Genomic DNA, 19,652 nt, shown 5'->3' on the forward strand with positions numbered 1-19,652 from the left:
ATAAGTGCAAAATAAGTAAATGCAAATCAGTGCAAATAGTTGCTGAACCTCAAAACAAAGGATCAGGCTTTGCCATGAAAAGTGCACTGGAGCAAAAAGCAAAAATATTTAGAGTTTTCCAGAACAATGGCCCCAAGTAATCTTTTAATGGTTATTTTCATAAATGAGTCCTCCACTCTGAAACACCCAACATAGATTTCACAAATAAAACAGATAAACAAAAGATATACCTGAAGGGAAACAAAGTTGATAACATTATTAGGTAAATATAATGTTACCCCACATTTAATATTGGACTGCAAACTTGGAACTGTAGAATGAGTCAATAGTAATGCAACAAAATAAAAAGAATATCATAAACATCTGCAGCCTTTGGGTATAGTATAATAAAGCCACTGAAAAAGTGCAAAATAAATTTTGAATGAATTTACATTACCGTGCAAAGAACATTAAATGTGATGTGAGCTTTTTATTCTTAGTATATTTAACAAATAATCTGAAAAAAAATACCTTGGACAGTTAGGAAGCAAATCCCCCATAATGTTGCATGCTTCTTTTTCCTCAAGGACAGGACATGGTTTCCCCCCGCTTAGTGGGATCTGTGTCACAACCCGTGACCGCAGACGGTAACCAGGTGACAAGTCGGTGGAGCGGCAGGTCTTTGAGCAAGGACTCCATGGTGACCAGTCAGAAGTGTGACAGTCTCTGGGCATCACACACGATTGGTACATCAACGGGGAGTTGTACTTGGTACAAAGGCTGCAGGTTGAGAAAATACATTAGTTTCAATTGGAAAAAAATGCAACAAAATGTTACCCGAGTTCAAGAGAGTAGATACACTGCCTGGCCCAAAAAAGTCAGACAAAAAATTGTTATTAATGGAAAGAATGTTTGGACGACTCACACCTTCAATGGCAGCCAATGAGTTAAATTGAATTACATTTTTCCCACTAAGGATGAATGATCAATTTGAATCTAGCAGATTAGTCATGAAATTGCTGATTCTATTGTTCAAATGAGACAACTAAATTAGCTCTGCTATTAAGATGCTGCTCCAATCCTGTTGTAATGTTCCAATTAGGCTGTCATTGGAAAATAGAATGTAATTGAATCAAATGGGACATATTTGAATCCAAGTTCAACTAGTTCTAGACATTAACAGCCAACAAATAAAAAGTCTATTTTCAGGCAAAAAAAAAGATTGTCATCATGAGACTCCTGATGGATGTAAAATAAATTAGAACAAAATACCACGCGTGCGCTGGGATGTGTACAATAGGTGTGTGTGTGTGTCATCTCTTATCAAAATGCAAATACCAAAGTCAGTTCAAACTGCAGGGACAGAAAATGAGTAGTATACTTGACATTTAGCACAATATTGTTCAGCAGGAATGTTAATGCGGTCAAATGCCTATGCTTTAGGACATTTAATTGAAAAAGGTTTGCCAATAATAGAAACTCTAAATTCAAGTACAACATGTTGCATTACTGGACAGAATAGCCACTGATTGAGTCCCTTTTGTGTTGCACAATGACAACAAAACGACTGTATAACATTAACGCCTACCTAATACTCAACATAAATGGAACAAGAAGGGGAGGAAATGTCAAACATATGCATATATCCCAGTACATATGTCTTTCACTGCATAAAAGGCAACCAGCAAAACACTACATTGGAAATATTTTTTTTATACTTTTAAGGTCATAGAAAGTGTTGCTCATTAACTGCAATTCAGTTATTTCTTTTGGAGAAAACCAATGCATGACACCAGCAAATTAACATCATGAGCTTGGTAGTGGATTATGAGGGTTCACTGTAAACATAAAGTAATTTCATCTTACCTCATTATTGTATTCTTTCCATCACTCCTTGTGCAGTCAACTTGGCGTGTCTGGTATCCCACCTCTAGCTCCCAGGACATGGGGTACTTCCGGTTGTGGTGGTGCTCATGAGAGTGTTGATGATAAAGGGAATCGTGTTTGTGTGACATGACTGTATTGTTTTCTTTGTTAATGCTGAAATCCACAGTGGTCCGACCATTTAACAGGCCATCTTTATGATGTGGGAGCCTACACTCGCTCCAGGCTCCTACTTTAAGGCTATACTGGTAATCATCCTCCCCGGCAGGGCATGGGACAGGGCCAGAACAAGTCCTGGTTTCGGTAAAGTTGGGGCAACTGGCGCCACCATACATTGGTGTGGTGAGAACATGTCGAGTCCGATGCTGGAGGCCATTGCCGCATGTTTTACTGCAACCTGACCATGAGTTAAAGTCTGAAACGACACAGTCCTGCGGACACGGAATGAGACACGCCTGCTCCACCGGTGGTCTCTGGGAAAAGAAGTCACATATTCTTGGAGTGACTGCAGTGCCATTGAAAGTGCGCACACATCGCACTTTGCGTCTCTGGAGTCCATGCTGTGCTGTAATGCACTCTGTGGTCCTTATCTTGAGCTCATTGGAAATAAAAGGAACAAGCTCACAGTTTTCCCAGGCAGACAGCTTCCACTCAAAGAGCTCCTGGTGCCAGTCACACACCTTAAAGCAATGCCGGCGACTCTCGGGTTTGTCCATGTGGTTGCAGTAAGATTGATGTGTCGTCCAACCCTCTGTGTGAATACACCAGACGGTCCTGGTCTGAACTCCACCAGAACCACACTCGTTTCCCATGCAATGACCCCACTGGCCTAGAAAAGAGAAAAAGCAGCACCACAACAATTAAAAAAAATGGAAGCTTCAAATTGAGGATTGAAATTCCACCGAGTAGATACTAGACAGTTTGCAATCAAATATAATTGAAGGCCAATCACTTAACCTCCATGATTGATTTATTCATGAACAGAGAAAGGATGCACCAACAAACTGAAAGCAAACAACCAAGTCAATATATTTTTAAAAGTTTCTGATCACAAAGGATGATTTCACATAGGACTTGCTCAATTCCAGTGAGCTCATTTACCCGCAGTCATTTGCGAGTCATGGAGACAGAATTATGTAAGCATCTGCACCAAGAAAAAACGGAACTCATTGGCTGGCATTCACAGCACTACATGTTCAATGACTATTTGTTCCAGTTCAAATGGAGTAGACGATTACAGGCGACAAATTAATTTGAATTTACAGCGCAAGGATGAAAAGAGCCATACAATTGGACATCTATCATGGTCAATGGCAGTGAAAGAATCAATGCTGAGAGTCTTAAATGGCACTTTTTATGTCTTTTGGATTTAGTTCTTGTTTTGTGGTTGCGCAGTAACAACACACAATGAATACAATCATGATTAGTCTCTACATCTTTCCAATAATGGGGAAAGTAGTATTTGGTTTGGGGAAAGCAGTGCTTGAGTTACAACACTGTTGTGGGTGATTAGCAGAAAGTATTAATACTTCAGTCAGCGACATGGGTTACCACTTTCTTTGCAGTTATTGTTTAGCATTCAAGTAGTAGTAGTCACTGATCATGTAAGGATGAATAGTGAATCTCAACAATAGCCCGCTAGGTTCATGAGCATATAAAAAGCAAGCCTAAGGGTATAGAATTCATTACTGAAGAAAGCTGAAGTTGCATTTGATCTGTTGATTTGAGACTGCCTGGTGTAGTGCCAAACAATGAAATTCACTCAAAGTAGATTAAAAAAAAATGTCTGTGATTACAATGTTGATACTTTTGCCATCCCATTAACTTTGCCACTTCATTTACTTCAGTAATTTCTTCACTGACAGTATTATTGAGACTAATTTCCAACATTTCAAGTTGCTTCTATTGCATCTAATGTAAGGCTTTTGCCGTTTGATTTAGTACCTGATGATAATGTGAAGATTTTCTGCATAAATCTAATTGAAGATGTGTCGCAGTGCTCATAAATGACAATTGATGAAAGTATGGCACAGGGGATGTCTTTGCATAATGTCGCTCAGTGGCACAGGTATCATTTAATTAAAAAGTGCTGGGCCACAAGCTATAAACAGCCCAACTTTACTCAGGCTTGAAGGAGGAAAATGGATGCTGGTAAAAATGTCAACGAGTAAAGTGAAGAAGGCAGCAATCACTAGAGGGAATTAAGCTCCACATACTGAGTAACATGTGACTTTCATTCTTAATTGTGAGTATATATATTATCATCTCACTCATCGTTAATCAACTGCTCTATATTGCCAAGCAAAACATATAATTTCTTAAGAAAAACAACTACAAATGCTGCAATAGGTAAAATGTGAACCCATCTTGAGTGAAAAACAGTACGTCAGCTCATGGAAGTGATTTAACCTTTCATTTAATTGATCGTGGGAGACGTACAATCCATTTTGACTTGGATAGGCTGGCAGTAGTCACTAAGGTCTAGATTGCTTCCACATCCTGTATAATGACATCACATTTTGGGTAATGTTGGACAAACTTGTATACCAAATGTTAATAATGTGGATTATACGTAACGAAAAAACATGATATCCACGTATGTGGAAGCAAGGGTTTTAATAGGGTTTAGTTCTATTTTTTTGAATGGCTAAAATGAGTCAACTGACCTATGAAGGGTTAAAGGTATGTTTAATCAAATAATAAAAATGGCTTTGCTATTGCACTTTTACAAGTTTTTTTACAAGTCAATATTAGCACAGGCTAAGAAAGCTTGAAATTAAAACCAAATTAAAGATCTTGAGGGTAAAACTGCACCTACAGTGAACTTTAAGTAATTTATGTTGTATATTGGACCATTGATTAAAGAGGATCAGCGTTTATATTGGAATGTTTTTTTTCTCTTTTTTAATCAAAGGATGAAGTAAAAACCAGAAAGACGGTTGATTTGAAAAAAATATGATTCTTCCCAACTTAAACCATTAAAATTTCAATTAAAAGTATGTAATTAACAATTGGAATCTGAGTTGGATTTATCTATTGTTTTTTTTTGTTATATTAGTCACTGACCATTACTAAAAATGACTGAAAATTGACTGCAGTGTGTTTATCTTGATGTGGATGAAATATTTAAATTACTTTGTATTACAATACAAACAAACATTTGGACATTAATAGCTTCCAAACTGCAAACGAGGTGAACAATTGTGCACCCAAATGTCCTATAAATTCATACTAAATATGCCCGGTGCAGCTATCACCAAATATAATTAAAGGGACCAGAGACTTTTAACCAATGTAATTAAAAGGGACCAGAGAGGAAAAAAGGATTCCACTGGGCTCAATTCACTCCCTTTCTATTCTCTTTCTTTTTTTTGGTGGGGGGGCCCGAGCCCTGCCTGTTGCTTTTGACGAGCAAGCTACTGTATTGCTCATTTGCTCCCAATTTGTATGCGCCTGTGAGCTCCCGGGGCATAGCAAAATGCTTTTGAGTAGCTTGTTATTGCTATCTTTTGTCTAACTTCAAGTGAACACTGCTGGGAAATAAACGAAAAAAAATCTGGTTCACTCAAGTTGCACGCCTTTTCAGTTTTGTCATTTCAAGTCCTGTGATATAATTGGCCATTTACCAATCTTATTCTGGAACGTTAATGGAATTGAAGTTATGGAAACAACCCCAGGGGACCACTGAGAGCCAGCGGCTTCATGTAAGCACAGTGTCTATGTGCCACAGGAACGAGGAAAAAAAATATACATAAATTGAAAATAAATATATATATAGAGTTATGTGTGCATTTTGATCATGGAATTTGACTTAAACCGGCATTAACACAGCAAAACAACAATTGTTAAAAATACATGCATATAAAATCCTATTCTGTTTTGACAATGTAATGCTTTTAAGCCACATTGCTTTGAGGCAGAACAGTCAAAGAGGTAGATAAATGTCCAGAAACACCTATCAAAAACAACAAAAATCCCAATGGCTCAAGGTGTTTTCTTCCCCCAGTCTCAGTAACAAGCAAAACAACACAGTAAATATAAGTAGTAATACTATATACTATATATAATAGTTATACTGTCTCACTTCCACTGAAAGGTCCAACAATTGCTATAAAGTGCAGAAGCCGTTTTGTTTCAATAAGACAACATAAAGCTGGTGTTTCCCCTGAAAGATTATACTGTGTTTAAAATGAAAATCAAGGGTAAAAATTCATGAAAACTGAGTTGGTTTGTTACAATAACTAGTCTCTGGAGGCCTGGTAGTTCATCAAAAAGCCAGCCATTGTATTTCCCTCCAGGTCCTTCTTCACAAAGACATGTAGGTCTTATTTTGATTTAAAGCTGGGGGAAAACATTGCAGGGTTTGCCGGAATCGATAGTTTTACCTTTTTATTTCTGTATTATTTTAAGACATGGTAACTAGAGCCACAGAAAGCGGCTAAAGCAGTGCAGTAGCTCTGCGGTGATCGGAATCTTTTTCTGTGCAATTGCTTGTCTTCTATTGCTCCCTCAAGTCCCTGCTGCAGCCTGCACAGGGGTGACATGTAATTGGATAGGATGTCATTCACTCCTCTTGCTCGTTCCTGTCCACTGACCTGAGATTTCTTTGTTATAGGCACAGGACCAGGACTAATGGCAATGTCGTCTAACCTGCACCAGAGCCCAGGTGTTGGATGATGATACAGGCCGGAGAAAATGGCCAGTGTGAGATCACAACTGATGAAAAGGACATTTTTTAAGCAGCTAAGTAACTATGTGACATGTGGCAATTCACCTTTCAACCAGGGGAATCAAGCTTGAAATGGTGACGGACTGCAAATACTGAGGAGTTTTTGCTCAATTGAATTTTTGAAGGAGGCAGCTGTGTGCATAGATGGGGCAAAAAAAAAGTCAAATAAGTGGGTTCGATTTGTGCCTGACCTGTCGTTCCTGTTTCTGTTCTCCTTGACATTCGATCATAGTTGCACGTGTTCTCATCTGTTCACAGATTTTGCCGGAGCTCCTCTCAAAAAAGGGGAGAATGTTCCGCTTGATTTTGCCTCTAATATAGGGTGAGAGCACTCCAAGCTATGTCATATTTCCACTCGACAACCACTTTCTCATCTAGTAGTGACAACTAAACAAAGTAATCGGTGCGCTAAAATACGGGAAAACAAATGGAAAACTTAATGACATCTTGTTCAGTTAAGAAGCATCAGACACGTTTTTGTATGTTTTTTTTTCAGATAGCCCTTTTTATCTGTCAACTAGGATTGCCACAAATACTAAAGCATTCAATAGTGAACTGATATGAAATGAATAACAAACCATCTTTTTTGGTGTTAGTGGACACTGCAAATATTCAGTTTCTTGTCCTTTTGATCCAATTTGTTCGAGTCAATATTCCAAGTCTATATTTGTGATGAACCATTGACTCTTTGCACTGAATTGACAGTTACTGACTGAAATGCTATTTAGAAACTCTGTGTGCTGCCACATTGATTTGAATTCCATATCATTTAATGTTCTGCGTCTGTCAGAATTTCACAGCAATGGTCTGTATTCTCATTCGTAGATGAGAATTCAGGCGAATAACCAATCACAATTTCAGTTGAAAGGCTCATTGACTGGCGCTTTCTAGAGCTCGACATTCATTCTTTAGTAGAAACCTTTTGCAACCAAATCAATCAGTCTGAAAGCATGATCCTGGATCAAGCATAGCCCCTTGAGATCCCCCTAATGTAAAAGCCAACAGCACCAGTTTCCCAGGACTGTCTGCTTATTAAGTACGTAGTCTCTCCCCACTAGTTATACTCAATCAGAATGCAGATCGTCAATTAATCCTGCAAATGTGAAGCTCGTTCAAGTTGAATATTTTAATACTGCCTCCCAGAAACTTAAACTGTTTTTCAACACAACCCAGGCTTAGAAACCATTGAGACATATTTTTGAGGGGATGTCATTTTGGTGAGATACACAGTAAGCAGTGGATGTTATATTCCTTTTAAACCACCCGACAATGTGAGAGGTTTACTACTTGGCTAAATTTTACTAAAATAGACACAGCTGAGATTTTATCGGTGTTGTTGTGTTCCTCAAGATAATGAGGGTCATAAGATTTCTGCAGCACTCCCATTCATATCACCACCAACCGGGAATTGATCCCACACTTGCCGGCACCAAAGTCAGGCGAGTGAACCCCTAAACCATCAGAAAATCTAGCCAACTGTTTAATTTGTATCTGAATTTTGTAGCTAACATTCTGAGCCTATGCTGTTTATTTCTAATTTAAAAGCAAAATATGAAGTGACAGTTTATCACACATACCAGATGAACTGATCTTGTCGGCTTTACCGACATGGTCCTTCCTAAATAAAAGGATGAAAAAAAATAAACCTCCCAATAAAATATGTATTTGCCTGTTTGCATTAGCATTTATAATCCGTAATAAAACGATTACATAAACTGAATGTTGCATTTACTGCGTGATAAGTGACACAGGTGTCCATGACAAAAGTAAATACAGCATATCCCTGGCAAGCACATCAAGCTGGCAGGATAATTCCAGCGATCGGCATTTCTCTCCTCAGTGTTCTAACTCCCTCTCGGATATACTGTCTTCCGACTGTTTCAGCACAGCAAGCGATCAAAGGATAGAATCAAGCAAGCACCTCGGATCAGTAACACTGCCTCCTAAAAATGACTCATTTGGGAGTTTCTAAATAAAATCCATTATCTTTCACCTCATGAAGTCTTCTGCATGATTCCCATTAGGTCAAACATACACTAAACAGAGTAGGCTAATTTAAAAGTCCTCTATAGATGTTGTTCTTCAAACATTCCCTCTCACAGTACATATGAATCAGTAAATACATCTCACGAAATTTCTCCGAGCCCTTTGAAATGGCAACAGCACGGTAGGATTAAAAAAAAGCTATTATTTATCAAAATCGTGAGGGAAGAGCGGCAGAAAAAAACAAGAACATTGACACGAGAAATATTACTAGTTGGTAACCTATTTACTGTACTTTCAGCTAAATCTGCTGTTGGGGCTGGAAGCACTTTGTGCTGACAAAGATAGAGCACTCCAGCAAGGTGAGGAGGTTCTCTATAATAACACTTCATTAACCTCCTATGACTGAGTGTCCACAGGTGTGGACATCATATTTTTGGTTGTCAAAGACTACCATGTTAAAATTTGTAATACAAGAGCCTGGAGTTCACTTATGATGTGGACATCATTTTTGTCAGGAACTACATCAGGTAAAAATATGACTCTTTGTTTTTACATTCATCAGGTCCCAATTAGCCTAAAAAAATCAAAGAGAAAATAAAAGTGCATGGCTTGCAAGAGTTTGGGTCTTAGGAGGTTAAGGGAAATAAACATGAAAGCTTCAACAGATTTTTTTTTTGCTAAAGTTTTAGATCTCACAATCAGCATCAAGCAGAGAGTCTGGGTTTGGCGCAGACCTTCAAGCTTTATTCACTAAATTGGCCGCTCAAACATGGTTTACCCAAATAGGATTTGATGACATAAAAAAAAAAAAAAAAAAACATCTGTTGGAATTGTGGACCTTTCAGGATTAAAGCGGGCTAAGCAAGTCAAATAAAGGAGCAAAGAATGTTGTTTTAGCTGAATTGTTTTCGTCTGTTTGCTCCAAACAATAGCCAAGGCCATTTTTATTGATTACAGGCAGCCATGAAATAATTCAACAGAATGTTTTTTTGTAGCTGACCTTAAGAGAAATGCATAAGTTGCATGTCCAAAGAAACTCACATTCAGCAAACAAGCATACTACAGTGTACTTTTTTTTCCAGTTTGGGCATTTCTTTTAGTCATTCTGACTTTAATTTGCACTCTACAGCAAGTTGAATTCAAACCAATTACATGTAAAAACAGGTCATATGTTATCTAGCTTTGTTTTAGTTATTGCTCAATTTTGGCAGTGCCTGAATGAAATTTGGCCAGAAAACAACAGTGCCCCTCACCATCTCCACCCCCCGCCCCCCTGGAAGCTTTCTTTTGAAGCTCAATTTTTGTGAGGTCAAAGACAAAATGATAGTTTCCACCCACACAGGCAGCTGCCTCTACACCTCTGCACCGCTGCTTGCTTGCCTGTGGATTTGTCTTTGTCGAGATCATTTAAAGTGCCAAACTCACATCCAAGCCAGATTTAATTAAAACAGAAATGCGTAGTTCATCAGACTGCCAAGTTCTATCTACCAAAAAGAGATCATAAGTGAAAAAGCGAAAACATGCGTGATAGTGATGAGGTTATTATGAGGCCATATTCTGTTTGTCTCACTGGTACTCGTTTGGATCTATTTATGGAAATTAAACATTATAGAAAATTATGCATGGTTACATTTCTATCCTCAACATCATAGAAGGTCGAGCTTTTATCTGCTCTGACTTAGGATGAATGGATTCACAAGGTCAAAAGTGAAGAAGCCATTTCTTCTGAACTCATTGACTGACATTGAAAGCTATAGACATCAAACTGGGATTCTTATATAACTATAAAGCATCTACTTGACTAATGTGAGTATACTTCCCATAAAGCTCGCCCACCCGTGAAGTTTATGTCAAAAGTCTTAAATGGCAAAACTGGGAGCACATGAGAAAAGAGCATAAGCGAGAAATATGTTTCGCAAGCAAAAATGTGGCGTAAAATGTAAAAAAAAATAATTACAAGCAATCATTGACACAAATTCCACAGTAGTAGTAGTCTTTGTCTAAAGAATCATTAGAAAGCAGCATATTCCAAGTGTCATATGCAGTATTTAATCTAAATTGTAAAAGTATCCCTTCTCAATCCTGCTATTTATAGCGAGATAAAACATCTTAATGCGTAGATCACCCTACATAGACTCGCTCATCTAAATGATTTCCCCCTCAGGCAAAAGCCTTAATTATTATCAAATGACATTTCTTTCCCATATCTAAATGAAACGCTTTTTAATTGTGCTATTCTTCCAAATGTGATATTCTTCCAACTTTCACTCAAACATTTTCAATATCATTGTTATTCAGTCATAATATATTTAGTTCTCATCTGCTACATCCATAAAATGCACCACTGCCAGGATATTTTCATGTACCACATAACATTGTTATTATGCCCCCCTTGGTTACAGCCTGCCAATGCCCTTGTTTTGCTCCCTCTACCTCTGCAAAAACTATAACCTAAAAGCATTACATTTTGACTTTGGGTGATGCTTTCGTAAAAGGGTGAAGCAAAAAGCCCTTCGTGTAGTACAGTTGAAAACATAGCATTCATGAAAATTTGTTTATTTGGAAATTGTGTTTACGAGAGCAGTGAATTCAATAGTTTGGGAGATTTGTTATGTTGATAAGCTGTTTTCATAGCAACTGACTATTTCCAGACTGAGGGCAGAAAAGTTAAATCTTCGAAAGCTCAACAGCATCTTCGAAATCTTGAATTAATGAAATTCACTGGCCACTACAACTTTTCGAATGTGTTGAATAAAAAAATACATATTAATATAACTAATTCTAACCAACAAAAAAATAAGTATGTCCTTGCTCTCATTTAAATTAAAGTATTCTGCTTTTGTTTTCTGAATATACACATACTACTACTAAAATATTTTGAAAAATAGTGCACCATGATGAAGCAAATCTCAAACTGCTTTTGAAACAACCCTCTCCGTCACAAATATACAAGCTCGTTAGCAATAACATCATCCCGATGCAATAATTTTCCGTGATGGCCTTTTGCTTTGGCAAGGAAACAAAATTCCCTTTAGTGCTCTGTTTTCCTCTTGATAGAGCACATGCTACATTTGGATGGATTACAAAGCACATCACTTGTGTGTTCAGTGACAATCAAAAAATTATTATAATTAGGCAATTAGGTTGCTGACACGATTAAACCGTGAATAACAATAGCGGGTATACACAGAAACATCAACACTATGTTTACAACTACGATAGCCTGCCTTGGTTTGGGTATCATGGAATCAATTCCTACTCAGTGCATGTAGGATTGTGAGTGTGAATGGTTGACTGTCTCTGTGTGTGCCCATTGATTGGCTGGCTAGGGACCAGGGCGTAGTCCGCCTTTCGATTGCAAACCAAACCACTATTCACACTCACATTCAGATTCACACATAGACCCAATCTCAACTGTTCAACCAGTTGAGCATGGCAGTTTTGGGATTGTAGGAGAAAACCACAGTACCCAGAGAAAACCCACACAGGCCTGGCAAGAGCATACAAACCACACAGCGAGAGAATCCTCAGAACTGTGAGCTGGATGTCCTAATCCCTCCCCCAAATGCATTATTATTATGTTGTATTATTATGTATTATTATGTGTAGGCCTGTAACATCTGTTCTAGATATACAGTTAGTGGATTTGTAGTTCTGTTGTAATTATGTGAGCAAAGATATGGCAAAAAAAGCCAGCAGAATCTTTGTCTTGGTGACATAATGCTTGTTGAGGAAACACTGAGGTGATTTGAAGGACATAGTGGTTAACCATGTCGATGATAAGAGGTTTTATAGCGGAAATCCACATTTGAGCAGTACGTCAGTTTGGAGTTTAAATAGATGTGATAAACATGAATCCTCATAAAAAAAATATACATATATTTGGACTTTTCATTGCTCTTGGCATAAAATGTCAAAACAAAGCTATCAGTGTGAAAACAAGGAGTAAATAACAGCAGCCACTTATCAATCACATATTTACTAGTGTGGGATTAATGAACATTTTATCAATGTCACAGTGAATTTTTACTGTGGTATTGAAATTGTGCCAACACATTTACAAGATTACAAACACATATATAATACTTTTACAAAAACAAACACTAGCATAGAGCCTTTCAATGATCTGGAAAGGCAGTAAATGTCTGAACTTTTAAACTAATGCGGCCCATTTAAATCCAACGATTGTATTTCTTGCTGCAGCACATATGACGGAAGAAAAGCCATTTGTAAAGCAGCCAGCACATCGTCACGGAAGACTTGAAGTTCCTCAGAGCTTATTGTACGTAGTGAGTGCTCATCTTTGATTTCAGCTTTGAGAGCACACTACTATACAGCTAGACTTTTAAAATGAGAGTCTTCTATTATTATCCAAGGCAAATTGGTTCTTTTTTTTTCCCCTCTCCGAAAGTCGGCCCGGGATGAGACTGGATCTTTAGGCTTTGGCTCTGAAAAAAAATCCTGAATAATCGAGAAGGCGATGAAACTCTTCTCATTAATAATTCATTCAGTTTCTCTACATCTTATCCTCACAAGGGTCATAGGCAGCAGATGGGGGACACCCTGAATTTGTTCCTAGCCAATCACAGGGCACAATGTGATGAACAATTCATACCTATGGACAGTTTAGAGTTTTCAGTCAGCCTACATGCATATTTTTCGGATGTAAAAGGAACCAGGAACACCCTGAGAGAACCTACATAGGCACAGGAAGAACATGCAAACTCTATATAGGTAAGTCAAAACCCACTGGGGATTGAACCCATGATCTCATAACTTTAAGGCGGACGAGATAACCACTCATTTACCATACTTTGTTTTTAGAAATATATAATTTAAATGTAAACTTAAATTACTATTAATCTCTGTGTTATTAAAAGCAATTTTTAACAATACTAAAATATAGTCTTACAAGAAGTCACAGTATTGAAATTTAGTTTTACAAGAAGTCACAGTATTGAAATTCAGTTTCAACCAAATTTTAATGCAATTCACTGGAATAGCGTCGGGACAGGTTTGTTCATATAGGGACCAAATTATGTTGCCACTGTTCTTTCAAACGTATCGGTACACATGGTTGAAACGCAATATAAATATGGATATTTTTTTATACTTTCTATGGTAGCAGTGAATTGGGGCCAGCTAAAATAGGCGTAGTGTGTTGTGAGGCTTATAAATCATGGGGGAACCCATGTGTATGATGTAGTAGTGTTTTTGTTTGTTTTGTTCTGTATTTGCATTAGAATTATTCATTCATTTTATGTACCATTGACTCGTATTTCATTTTATATTAAGACGGACCAGTGTATCAAAAAATAAGAACGAAAAGACCCTTGCTATAGAAGTTCAGCATCGTCCAGTAGGTGAATATCTAATAGAGGAAGCTGGTGACAGGCCAACGCATAAGGAAAATTTGGATGTTTTTCTATATCAGCCTCTCAAATTGTCCTTGAGCCAACGTGCTTGTGATAAAGCTGGGATGTACTTTGCATGAAAGTCAACAGGGTCGTCATCTGAAAACGACCGTGAACATCGAAAGCAAGATTCAGCTCCATTGTGACTATACATTACTTCGCCTATTCAACTGCATACATGCTATGGTCAAATTAGGGTAAAAAAAAATACTATACCTGGATGACATTTTAAAAAATATCACAGCTGAAATATTTTAAAAAAGCAAGCACTTTTTTTTAAAATGCACAGAATTTGAAGCATCAGCATTTCAACAAAATTTTCCAGTTCTAGAAAATGTTCTTCCACTATTTTTTCTTATCATTACATTTCAATACATAATTGTGGCCAAGATATGAATAACTCAGGTCCTAACTGTACATAAGTGCAACTCATTTTGAAAAAGAAATGTTCACTGAATGAAAATGTGTGGGCTTCTAACTCTCAGCGGAATTTATATACACAATAATTGAATAATGATACCATTAGCCACAATATTCCAGAGCTATATTCCCCTCTCCATGGTGCTGATGTGGGTCAAGCATAAATGGATCCTGCTCAATTTTACTCCTGGCAAGTGTCAAAAGATTCCCCCCATATTGATCATACTTTTAAAAGTCAACAGTTCAACAACTTTTGAAAAATGGAATGTTAAAAACTGCCAAAAACTTGTTATTAGTTATTTCTTTAACTCAAAATTTGGGTTGTTGATGACTATAAAGTACAAGGCTTTTCTGTTCCTACTTAAATTAAAGACCTATTTCAATTCAAGTCAAAATGCATTGGACTGTCAGTTCCTTTGTGTTTTTTATAAGCTTATTTATAACATCACCTGTGATTTTTCTTGAGTTCATATCTTTACATGCGTTTTCTGAAGTGAAATTAATCTGCCTCTTTATCACTTTGGCAGTGTTGTTTCCCAAACGCAGTGTGAACTGAGCCCACTAATTGCCCAGCAAGGTGGCATGTTGTGTGAGAATGTGACAATTTTCAGTGGAGTTATTGAAGCAAGGGAAGGAAAAACTGGCTTGTTTCTTGGTTTTTTTTTCTTTTGGGGAGGTGTCAACGGCAAATGGCAAAAAACCCAATCCAAAATATGAACTCAAATGTTATAAAAATATGAAATTATACTGCCAGGCATTGAAGCTTAATTTGGCACTGACAGCTTTCAAATAGTTGCTGATTGTCAACATGGTAACAAGCAGAAAGAAAAACTTATATTGTTGACTATAAATTCTCATATGAAAAATAACACAATGCAAACAAAAGCTGTTGCTCTTTTTCCCTTTTCTTTGTTTTACTGTGCCTTTTTCAGAATTAAAAGCTTGCACGCAAACCTATTCAGATGAAGAATGTTTCTTTTTTTTCTTGGTAATCAATGCGTCAAAATACATCAACTGTAAAGTCCTACTTTATACTAAGCAGTTCAACCCTAAGCAATTAATGTGTAAAACTCCAAAGGCAAATGGTTCAAACTGCTTAAAAAAGAAATTGCAGCAATAGCATAACCATAGAAATTACTAATGGTATGTAAAACATATCCACAGACCCACAAAGCACAAACTGTTGTGCATTAATGTACCAGTCCAAACCCAGCATGTAACCTCTGAGACAGATGTTAGTTCTTTGCCAGCAATGTAATGATGAGGAGCTATTGTATGATGAACACCCCCCTGAGTTACACCAACAAAGACTTACACTTTAGTGTAAATCCTCACAGTAGAAAATAAAGACCACAATCCAAAACAAAGAAAAAATGCGTATTCCAACAGACAAAACAGCAATAAAGAAAAAAAAATCATGTTTTTTAATTTAGGGGGTGATCTGAATACCAATGTCCAGGATTTTTTCTGCCTTAAAAGGCATAAACATCTAAACGGATTGGGTGAACAATCAATACTAGCATTCCAGTTTAAATTAATTTGATGTCTATCGATGACCGTTAAATGAGCAACAGGTTAAGAAAAATGATTAATATAGGAAATGATTTACCTGTTTTCCACGTGAACTGATGATCCATATGCAACACAATATCCGATCGGCTTTGGATGAATATGCACGACAAGAGGATGAACAGACGAAGGTAGTTCTCAGTTCCTCGAGCCCAAGCAATGACCCTAAAGTCATCCTTTACAATCATAGTCCAGCCCATTGCTTCCTCTCTTACTCCTGAAAGAAACAACAAATCATTACAAACTCAATTACATGTAACAGAAGGGGGTTCCTTAAAAAAATGTCCTCAATTTTCTTTAAATTGTTTATTCATGAATCACAACATACCACGTTGAAATACCACCTGCCCTTTCCTCGTTAAAATCGACTGTTAAATAATTAGCCAAGGCCTCCAATTTTACGCTACAAGTAGAACGATGTTAAGGCAACTTAAATCATGTCGTAATTGAAGACATGGCCTTTTTTTTTTTTGCAGCTCATTTATTGCTCAAAGCTACAACATATATTCCTGTCCTAATCGTATTATAGGATTAGTCCTGGATTCAAAGGCCATCACTTGTGTCCCAGCGACAGTAATGACAAGAGAATTCAATCCGCGTGACCCCAAAAAACTAGAAAAATAGTTACAGTATTAAAAGTTAAATATTTCATTATATTATAAAAGTTAAATATTTCATTATATTACCATTACCTCATCTATTCAAACCCAGTAAATATTGAACCGTTAGCTCTTTCTTTAAATTATAAAAAGGTCTATAGAGTTTGTCAAACAATTTCAAATTTATCTTAACTTTAAACTTCAGAGTTCCAAGCAAATGTACGGTATAGTGCAATCTTGGCCTGCAGCTGTTTGCCTGCTTGTCTTTCTGTATCAAGGAGAAATACAGGCTATCATGAAAATCTTTTCAAAGAAAAGCTCTTAAACTGCTAAATATCTGGGTCAATGAAATCATGCCAAGTACCCAGTGGCTCAGGAAAACCTGGCATTGAGTAGAAAAGCTCATACGCTATGTTTCGTCCTCTTAGATACACCATGGTCTAACGGAATTCTGACTGCCTGTGGTTCTTATTTGTGGCTCACCCTCTAGATTTGGCATCCACATCTTGGATCTGTCATAAGAAAGATAGATGAGGAGCACTCACCTGCTTCCTCCTTACAGGTGGTCTCTGAAATGGTGTTTGATTTCAGCTAATGAAATCAATGGGAAAGGCTAATTTGATTAAGGAATCTAAATTATCAGGATTTAACTCATTGGCTACCATTGACGGGAATATACGTCTAATCTGTTTCAAGAGGGGCAGAAAATGACAATCCGCTCATCCATTGCCACCTTCTTACTTGAATTAGATTGGACAGTGATAAACCGATTAAAATTTACAGCAAAAGGATGAAAATAGCCACATCATTGGACGTCTGTCACAGTCAATTGTACTGAACGAAAGGACTGTTTGGAGATCATGATTCATGTCAAAAAAATGCTGCATTTTGTCAAAATGTCTCACTGTGCTTGTATTTTGGTGGTAAATGGAAGAATCATATAAAGCATCACTTGCCTCTGAACTATTTTTATGTTGTTTGCTTCAAAGACGAACTAAGCTACTTGGAATGTGCCTTTGGAAACTATATTCTTTACTTTCAACCTTTCCTGATCCCTTTGAGTTATTTACTTTTATATTTTCATGTGTTTTCTCCTCCAGTCCAGATGCTATGAAATGGGAATGGCCAGTAAGTTTAAAAAACAAGAATCAATAGCTCTTTATAATATCAGATATTATCCAATCAGATATTAGTTAATCACCCTAACAAGCATGCACTTTTCACTATCGTCAGGCAAGGGCATGAAATGCTCAGTAAATGAATGCCTCATTGAATTTAGTGTGGCTTGAAATAATATCTGTTTTTTTTTACTGTTTCGTAAACACTATGACATGCAAAAATAAAAATAATACATAAAAATCAACTCATCCGCACCATTCATTTGAAAATTATATAAACTTGAATAAAAAGTTAAACTTTTCTAGACTCTATGTATGTAGACAGATAAACAGCAACAGTCCAATAATTGCAACCTACAGTTGTGCCTTGCTGTGCTCAGGAAATGGAAGCACAATGCTATTGATTACAGAGTCATTTAAAAGCCCGATGTGACCTACAAATACAAATGAAAAACAGACGCAGGCAATAACCCACAAGGATCAAAACTTGCAGTGTAAATGGACCCTTCAAAACACTGTTTGTAAACAATAAAAAAAAAAACTTGCAATAAAAAGACTTGCAAAATAGACATACCTGATCAAGATGACAGCAAGTCATCCCTTTGGGCAATGTTGTCTGTTCAGTCAGAGACCAACCCCTCTGTACGTTTACAAGGAAAGCAAAGGAGGCTTCCAAAGATGTCTAGTCTGACAGACAGGGTAAATGAGATGTATCAGGTCCGCCACCTCGAGCACCACGCAGGTTTTTAATCCTGTGTGAATCAATGTGTCGAGGGCTGGGACAGCGTCACACCACCCAGCTACACCTGTTACTATTAAGCCCTTGTCGAGTATCCACCGCTGATGTTCCTGCCGAGACGGGCACTGGAGTCAGCGAGGAGATGGGACCTAAAGGTTGGAAGGATAGAAAGCACATAGTTCACGGAAATTTGTCAGCTCAAAAAGGAAATCATTTGACGTAATGCATTGATGATTGTTATCAGGGAGGTGTGCAAAAAGCAGATAAAGGGATGCATTTGTGTAAAATCTGAGGTGAAATTTATTGGAGTCATACCTTTTACTCTAGCCAATATGTAAACATTGATCAAAGGACTGCATTGTCAGTCACAGGATAATTTATCTAAAATGAATGATATTTGAACACGTTTGCTTTTGTCCTGCCTTTGTAAATGAATTAGACATTATATAAAAAAAAATAGAACATTAAACATTGGACAAAAATGAAATAAAATCAACTTTCTAGTGTTTTTTGTACTAATAACCCTAGCGTAATTCTTAAAAAAAACTGGTAACAAGCTAAACTATTTAGTTGTAATATAAAGGGTTAAGCATGAAATTTTACATGGCTTTTCATACAAATGTTGTATTCATTAACTATACCAACACTACCTCTAGTGCAGGATCAGTCATATTTTTCACATGCATACTCAACACTCATTAATTAACAAGTGTAACAATATTATTTGAAAAGAATGCACAGACCTTTGCTCCTCTAAAACTGTAGGAATGACAAAAATGCCATGTTTTGTCTGGATTTTGATGGTAGGGTTTGTTTGTATCTCATGTGCTGTCCAATTACAAATGTCTTTCACCTGCTGTGTATTTCCTGTGCTTCCTCTCACTCGTGTGACTGACCCATGTGTGCAAAACTCCATTTTTTTGTTGACATATTTCCTGTTCATGCTCCTCCACCGAGCAATCCTAACAAAATAAGAATGTACACATTTACTTATCTTTTTACTTTTAAGTTTTGAGTATGGATGGCTCTTAAGGCATTACATTTAAAAATATGAATTGTTTATGGCCCCCTCGGTCAAAAAGGTTCCCGACCCCTGCTCTTAGAACATACATACTTTGCCTTGAGGTTGCATTGGAAAATGAAAAATAGAAGAAGTGCCTTGTTAATGTCAACATAGCTTAAGAGAGTCTAGGTGCACTCATCTGTCCACTATTC

At 37.2% G+C, this 19,652-nt stretch overlaps 1 protein-coding gene across 3 annotated transcripts in view; it reads right to left on the bottom strand.

Moving 5' to 3' along the window:
- Positions 1–19,652, bottom strand: part of thsd7ba (thrombospondin, type I, domain containing 7Ba) — an 87,854-nt gene that overhangs the window by 45,418 nt on the left and 22,784 nt on the right. For 2 of the 3 annotated variants that reach the window (XM_077728466.1, XM_077728465.1), the window contains 4 exons: positions 18,273–18,586; positions 16,022–16,198; positions 1,846–2,692; positions 511–759 (listed from right to left, as the gene is read on the bottom strand). In XM_077728466.1, the coding sequence (XP_077584592.1) occupies positions 511–759; positions 1,846–2,692; positions 16,022–16,181 (1,256 nt within the window). In that variant the 5' untranslated portion in view covers positions 16,182–16,198; positions 18,273–18,586. Of the gene's footprint in view, positions 1–510; positions 760–1,845; positions 2,693–16,021; positions 16,199–18,272; positions 18,587–19,180; positions 19,326–19,652 lie in introns of those variants that run through there. The other variant, XM_077728467.1, reaches the window with a different exon arrangement.

Source organism: Stigmatopora nigra, chromosome 11 (genome assembly GCF_051989575.1).
Source record: "Stigmatopora nigra isolate UIUO_SnigA chromosome 11, RoL_Snig_1.1, whole genome shotgun sequence".
In the NCBI taxonomy this organism is placed as follows: Eukaryota; Metazoa; Chordata; class Actinopteri; order Syngnathiformes; family Syngnathidae; genus Stigmatopora; species Stigmatopora nigra.